The sequence below is a fragment of the Nicotiana tomentosiformis genome, chromosome 8 (genome assembly GCF_000390325.3).
Source record: "Nicotiana tomentosiformis chromosome 8, ASM39032v3, whole genome shotgun sequence".
Classification (NCBI taxonomy): domain Eukaryota; kingdom Viridiplantae; phylum Streptophyta; class Magnoliopsida; order Solanales; family Solanaceae; genus Nicotiana; species Nicotiana tomentosiformis.
Window position 1 is genome coordinate 109,494,269 of NC_090819.1, and position 7,593 is coordinate 109,501,861.

The window sequence follows — 7,593 nt, forward strand, 5'->3', positions numbered from 1 at the left end:
CTATTTCGCATAAGTGTCATTTCTTAAAGAAAACTATTCATCAATAAGCTTTATATTATACTCCTCCATGTTGTCACGACCCAAAATTCATTAAAGGTCGTGATGGCGCCGGACACCGCTGTCAGGCAAGCCAAAAAAAATACTTAATTTGGTTCTCATTTTTAATATTTTTGAAATCATATTTTCTTCAATTAAATAGTAAAAGATGGAATTTACAAAGTAAATAATGATATTTTTAACAATTTCAATACAGGACAACCCAAATCACCCCAAAATCTGGTGTCACAATTACATGAGCCTCAACTAGGAATGTAAAATAAAATACAATATTTATCCGGAATACAAATTCGGACAGGGAAAATATAAATACTCTGCAGGAGACTATGCTGGTTGCGGACTCGTAACGTGGAATGCAGCTCACCTAAGTCCCCGCAATAACCGCGCATCTGCGCCCACAAGGCCACTAGACATATATGCACCTGCACAAAAATGTGCAACAAGTATAGTATGAGTACGTAAATCAACGCGTACCCAGTAAGTATCCCGCCTAACCTCGAAGAAGTAGTGACGAGGGGGTCGACTTCGACACTTACTATGGGCTATAAATAAAATATCAATGATATAATTAAGCATGAATTACGTAGAACGGCTGTAAGCTCAATATCATGAAATAAGTAAGCAATTCTTTTGTTCATAAGAAATTTTCAAATTTATTTTCGTCATTTAATATTTTTTTGTATCTCAGGCCAATGAAAGCAATTTCAATTAGCATAATTTCAAAAAAAATATATCATGCGCAAATCATGCCGAGGTCGTACGGCCCGATCCAACATAATATTTAAACTGTACACTGCCGAGGGTCGAACGGCACGAACCATAGATGCATCTATCAACCTACCGAGGCATTCGGCCCGCTCCACAAAAGAAAAAAATACATTAAACAACCAATTCAAGATTTATTAAGGGGCAAATTTTCCAAGAATTACAAATTTCCATTTAACGATCAAGTAAATGAAATTTAACCTTTTTATGATTCCTCTATCGAGATTCTAAATGTTTTAAACGATTAAATTAACAAGTAGGGCGCAGACATCGCAAGTACAACATGATATGGGTCCTAGACTACCCAGACATAAGCATAATAATAGCTACGCACGGACTCTCGTCCCCCCGTGCGTACGCAGCCCCCACAAGTAGAAACACATAATGATTTGATTCACCTATAGGGTTAATTCCCTCTTACAAGGTTAGAAAGGAGACTTACCTCGCTCCAAAATTCCACAACACTGATCCCAAGCCCTTCCAACATCTCAAACCGATGCCCAATCGCTCCAACACTAGTCAATAAATGTGCAAACCCATAAACATATACTCATTGTAATTCAATTTACAACAAATTTCCAACTCCGTTCGAAAAGTCGATAAAATTACCCTCGGGCCCACGAGCCCGGATTCCAAAAACTTCCGAAGATAAACATTACCCATAGCATTACGAACCCAAATATATAATTTATTTCAAATTCCATGTCCTATTGCATGGTCAAAATCCAAAAGTATAAATTTCTAGGTTTTCCTTTAACATCCCAAATTTTTACAAATTTTCATGTATAAATTATATACAACCCATGTATTTAACTCACAATATGCGGGAATTACTTACCTCATAATAGATGATGAAATCTCCTCTTCAAAAGCTCTAAATATTGCCCAACCAAAATGAAATATGGAGAAAAATGGCCAAATCCCATCTTTAAAACTTCACTGCCCAGGTCCGCCCTTCTTCGCGATCGCGGAAAGATCATCGCGATCGTGAAGGCCAGAGAAACACTGCCTCCAAATTTTCTCTTCGCGTTCGCGTCATCCTGGTCGTGTTCGCGAAGGCCAGCTACCCAGACCCCTCGCGTTCACGTTCGCGTTCCCTTCTACGCGTTCGCGTAGGCCAAATGGCCTTAGGCCCATCACCCCCTTTCTTCTTCGCGTTCACGTCGTCTTATCCGCGTTCGCGAAGGCTTGCCCAGCTACTGCAAGGTTCTTTAGACGACCAAGGGTATTTTGGTATCTCGAGTTGCTTCCAATTGTACATTCTAAAGTGTCATGTGTACAATTTATCGTATAATTCTATTCGTAGTGTTCTTCGTATATTTGAGAAATATTTGGTATGCACTTGTGTCCCTCTTAGTTATATTGCATTTCAAAAATAGTAGTTGATAAAATTAGTGAGTAATTAATTAGTAATTTCTGATTTTTATTGTAGTAATGCAGTTCTAATGTTTTTTCTCAATTTGGTTATCTTCTAATTACATTTGCACTTATTTCAGGTAAAACATTAAAACTTTTCCAATTATACTTAAAATTTCAGATTTGGTTGATGTTAATGCCTTTGGAAAGTTTAATTTTCGTTATTTTAATTTATTAAAACATTCATATTCAAGTTAAATTTTAAATCTGACCCGAGTTAATTCGAACTCCTAGAACTTGATGAATTTCCAAACACATTAAATTATTTTCCTATTTGAGTTAAATTTCAAAGATTCCGGTACTTAGTTTCCAATCAGAACTTGGTAAATTTTAGTAAGTATGATAAAATATTTACTTTTTTAACTTAAAAGTTTAGATTTCTTTGATTACTTTCATTTATAATATTTGGCTGGAAATTTATTATGATGAAGCCTTCATGTATATAAATAGCCATGATATTCTATTTCTCATAAGTGTCGATCATTTCTTAAAGAAAACTATTCATCAATAAGCTTTATATTAGACTCCTTTCTTATAATTTTATTAGCGATGGAGGGTAAGAAAACTAGAGAACGACAAAAGATTCCAATGAAAAAGATAGAAAGTGAAGATGACCGCTATGCGACATTTTCAAAGCGTCGTTCGGGTCTATATAAAAAGGCTAGCGAACTTGTTAAGCTATGTAATATTGACGTTGGAATTGTACTCTTTTCCCCTACCGGTAAGCCTTTCTCAATTTTTCATCCTACATCTCAAGCAATTATTGATCGTTTTTTAAATCCTAATATGCAATTAAGTGAAACCAGTAGCCTAGTTGCGGCTCATGCACGAAACAAAGTGAATCAACTCAACAATAGGAAGGAAGTGTTTGACAACATAAAAGAAGTTGCAAGTGCTCAGTCTCTTCTACTTGACAACATGAAAGAAAACGGCCAAAGATACTGGTTGCTGTAAATATAATCCGGCCTAAAAGTTTGGAGTCCAATCCCACAGAGAACTAAGGTTTTGCTGTAACTATTAAGTATCACTAAGAAGACAAGCTCGAACAATTTCTAAGTTATGAATATCAAGATTCTTATGCCTAACAAATTAACTAACAAATTAAAGGATCAGTTAAAGATACTAAGGGTTGGAGACAAGATTAAGGAGGTCTAGAGTTATGATTTTTTCAATTGTGGGAATCCTTTCCGCTACGTCTTCTATAATTTTGCCTAATTATTCTCTACGGACCATGAGCACTCGACTTATCGTAATTCTCTCTAGATCAACTACAATATTGTACTAGTCATATTCTCTCAAATTATGCTAGCTCGCACTTTTTCACCGCTTATTATGATCACGTCAAAGTTTCGTTATCTCTAATTCCGCTTTTAAACCGCTGTATGGATCTCTCATACACGTTAGGAGTGACGTTGTTTAACAACCACCTAAATATGTACTCTTTTTCAAGCAATATATAATAAACATGCACCGTTAATTGAGAGCTCTTCAATCAACTAAAATAAGCACGTAGTTGAACAAATAAAAAAATTCGACGACTCAGTTATGTCAAAACGTATCAAGAATTTATCCTACAAAAGGTTTCATCAAAACCCTAGATAACAGAATTAGCTACTCATAAAAGTATGTAAAACTACAATACTAAAATTCATAACCAATAATGAAAATAGGAAGTAGAAAGTGAAAAACTCGTAGAAAAATTCTCTGCCTTGCTTCTTGTGGGTTCTAACCTCCTTAGGTCAAATCTCCCTTAGGTCGAATTCCCCCTCCTTAGGTTGAATCTCCTTTATAAAAGTGAGTTTAAAGACTATTTATATGGGATAGGTTAGCATGGGGCGAAATAATACAAGCCAACTTTGGAACAGACTTTTCAGGTTAGCTCGTTCACTCTCTCGTGCGCACGCGAGAGTGAACGAGCGAAGTACTTCTCTTTTTTTATTTTCTTCCCCATTCTCGTGTGCACTTCCATGCCTTTTTAGCTTAGTTCACTGTTATTTTAAACTTTTCTCAGCTAGCTCGTTCACTCTCTCGTGTGCACGCGAGAGTGAACGAGCAAAGTTCTTTTGTCTTTTGGTCCCAAATCAATTATTTAAGTTCCTTTTTCGTCCAACTTGCTCCTACACACAAGAATGCACGTAATGAGCATAATTCAATATAAAAACTTATGTATCCTCCCGTAACCACACACGTTATGAGATTAAAGTACACCGAAAATGCATTTTTAGGTGTTTATCAACACCCCACACTTAAACACTTGCTCGTCCTCGAGCAACTTTCAACATTAAGCACAATGGAAAGAAACACATTTCAACAAAAATTATTTAAGCATCACATCAATAACAATGGTTTATACCAACACTTAGAACTCAACGTAAGAACTATTGACATCTTTCTTCAAAATTTGACCTATGCCAAGACTATTTAAAATATTTGTGAGACTTCTTCTAACATTCTAACCTCAAAAGATGACTCCAATACATTTCCTACTATGACTCACTTCTTGTGTTAACTCAAAATGCCTGAACTTTACCAGTCTTGTACAAATCATGTACCCTCAACACAAATCAAAGAGAGAAATTAGTTCACACACTCAAATATGCATTAAAGTATAATTTAAGGACTTACAAATCAAAAGAATTCGCTCACTCTCACAAAGAAATTCATGTGCACCCCGAGATCGTACCATATGTTTGCCCGTAATGTATGTTTCTACTAATATAAGCTTGTGAAGTCTTAGATCAATTAGGTCTTTACGGGTTATAATGTAGGCTAAGGGATGGGTAGATTATATTTGGAAAAATAGTGGCTCACCATCCTAAGTACTTTAATACACTACTCTTTAGCTTTCAGAAACATACTTTTCATGACCAATTCAAGCAATGCCACGAAACCATATACAATTGACCCTTCTTCTTTAATCACAACTATGCATTCACTAGCTCGGATAAGAGGAATATGAAGTGTATTTTCTTCTTTTTTCTTTTCTTTTTTTTATGTTCTTTGATTTTTATTTTCTTTTATTTTTAACACTCTCCAAACTTGGGTTGCTCGGCCAATGATCTTTCAAAATATACGTGCACCTTTTGGCCTTTCTGTGGTTCCACTCAAAAGCTACCCCATCTCTCACCTTACTCTTCTAGCGACTTAAGTGCTTTTGGAAGTAAAGGTTCAAACATATCTAATTAAGAACAAAAAGGGAATCGGCTATAAAGTGGGTGTCAAAGAAAAGGTTTATAGGCTCAAATGGGCTATCTAAGGATAATTTTATTTATCGTGGCATACTAGCTCAATGGACAATCAAAGAAACACCTACCTCATCTCCTAGACTCACAAAGCTTACTTATTTTACTTCGACTAATACACGAAAAAGTTCTAGACTAACACAAGATAGCACAGAATGTAATCAAGCCTCACATCACACAATGCACATGATTCACTCCTGATGATTCAGACCAGACACTCAAGTTAAACAACTAAGAATAGTCATGATATTAACTCAATACATGGAAAGTAATTACATGAGTCAACAAATGAACTTAAGCGTCAAAGGAAAGTCATATATATTCTCAAGCCATGTGGGCACATAGAACACGAAGAAAATAATTAATTCAAATGTCACAGCTCTAAGCCCCGGCATAAAACATGTCAAAAAGCACAGATACTCAAGTTTTTCTCATTCCATTATCATTTCTAAAAAGAAAAGGAAAATATTTTTGTATTTTTTTCTTTGGACTTTACTCCCTCAAAAACACTGTCTAACAAATCCATCGTCGGGGAAAGTCCAAATTTTTTAAAAATTCTACCTAAAAAAATGATGCCTGGTTCAAAGAGTCATCCCTTGAAAAAGAACCATGGCCATAAGAAAAACCAAGAGAAATTATTTCTACCTAATTATTATTTTTATATTTTTTTTAACATACATAACATAGCACAAGAAATCACCCAGACAGTCTTCTCCCACCCCACACTTAAAATTGTGCATTGTCCCTAATGCACACCATAAATAATAAGAGTTTAAAAGAAACTCCATGGTAGGCCAATGTTCGAAGCATTAGCAGCTCATAGGGTACTCAGACTTCTCCCGGGCATTGGTCGTTTATGCGGGCACCCCATACTTAGTTCCAATCATCTTGCTTTCTTTTCCTTCCTTCCAATGGCTTTGCTTCTCATGCTCAGAGAAAATCAAAAGCTATACTAAAAAATAACACAATAAAATTAATTTTAATAAAACAAAAAAAAAAAAAAAATCAATGAAAGCAGTAAAGTTGAGTTGCCTCCCAACAAGCGCCTAATTTAACGTCACGACACGGCGTGAATCAATTTTTGCATCCACCTCGAGCTTATGAATTGGACCCCAAGTTTTGATTCAAGCTTATGACTATGATCTTGGGTGGTGGAACAAATCTATCTGGCCCAAGTAAAAAATATAATATTCTATGTTTCTTGGCGTTTAGATGTGATGTGTAATCATGTCTTTCTGGCACGAAAAATATTAGAATGTAGGCACTTTGTTCCTCATCCCTTGACTCCTTAGTTGACTCGGATGACTCTATTTTTATATCATCATCCAAACATAATGTGGAAAAATATTTGGAGTGAGGGCCAATGCGCTCAAAATAAATATTTACATGCTTATTCACATTTACTTCATGACATAAAATAGAGTCAACCAAAGTTGCATCTTTAAGGTCCTTGGTTGACTCAAATGCCACTTCTTTAACATCGGCATCCTCAAATTCTATTTGGATAGATTGTTGATGTTCTACTCTGACCTCTTTCATTAGCACCTCACTTTCTGCATCTAATTCACACTCTTCTTGGCTACTATCCATAATATTGGTCTATTTTGCATTAAAAGCTTCAACTAGTTGACACACTTGAGCCTCCAAGTTGTGAATAGTTGCCTCTTGTCGTTCTATCTGCATTTGTCTTTTATCATTTTGTTCCATAAGGCACTTTAATATATCTTTGATCTCTTTAAAGTTAACATCCCCGGATCCTTTGTTCCTATTAACTTCACAAGAAAAACAGAACTATCATAGCAAGGGGTTGGGGGAGGATAAGAAATATAAACACAACCATAAAAGTGACCATCTTGACCACCACACACATCACACATACTCCACAAATAAGATTGAGTTGGTGCATATAACTCGTTCTTAGGAACATTTTAAAAATTTTGCTACGGGTGGTTTCCTTCACAATATGTATAAGGATCAAAAGTAAAATTACCAACACCTAAACTCCCACAATTTCAAGATGTCATGTTTCTCAAATCAACAAGTAAAATAAAATAAAATTAAAAAAATAATAAAACAAAAAAAAGTTCAAACTTGAAACCTAGAAATATATACA

The 7,593-nt window shown here is 35.4% G+C and overlaps 1 protein-coding gene across 1 annotated transcript; it reads left to right on the forward strand.

The window, feature by feature from the left end:
- Positions 1-2,787: 2,787 nt before the first annotated feature.
- On the forward strand, positions 2,788-3,192 carry LOC104118900 (agamous-like MADS-box protein AGL62). The gene has a single exon (XM_018778513.1). It carries the CDS (start codon positions 2,788-2,790, stop codon positions 3,190-3,192), a length of 405 nt encoding a protein of 134 aa, XP_018634029.1.
- Positions 3,193-7,593: the final 4,401 nt, after the last annotated feature.

Excerpts from the sequence above, each read along its gene's own strand:
- LOC104118900 (XM_018778513.1), top strand. The coding sequence starts at position 2,788 with ATGGAGGGTAAGAAAACTAGAGAACGACAAAAGATTCCAATGAAAAAG.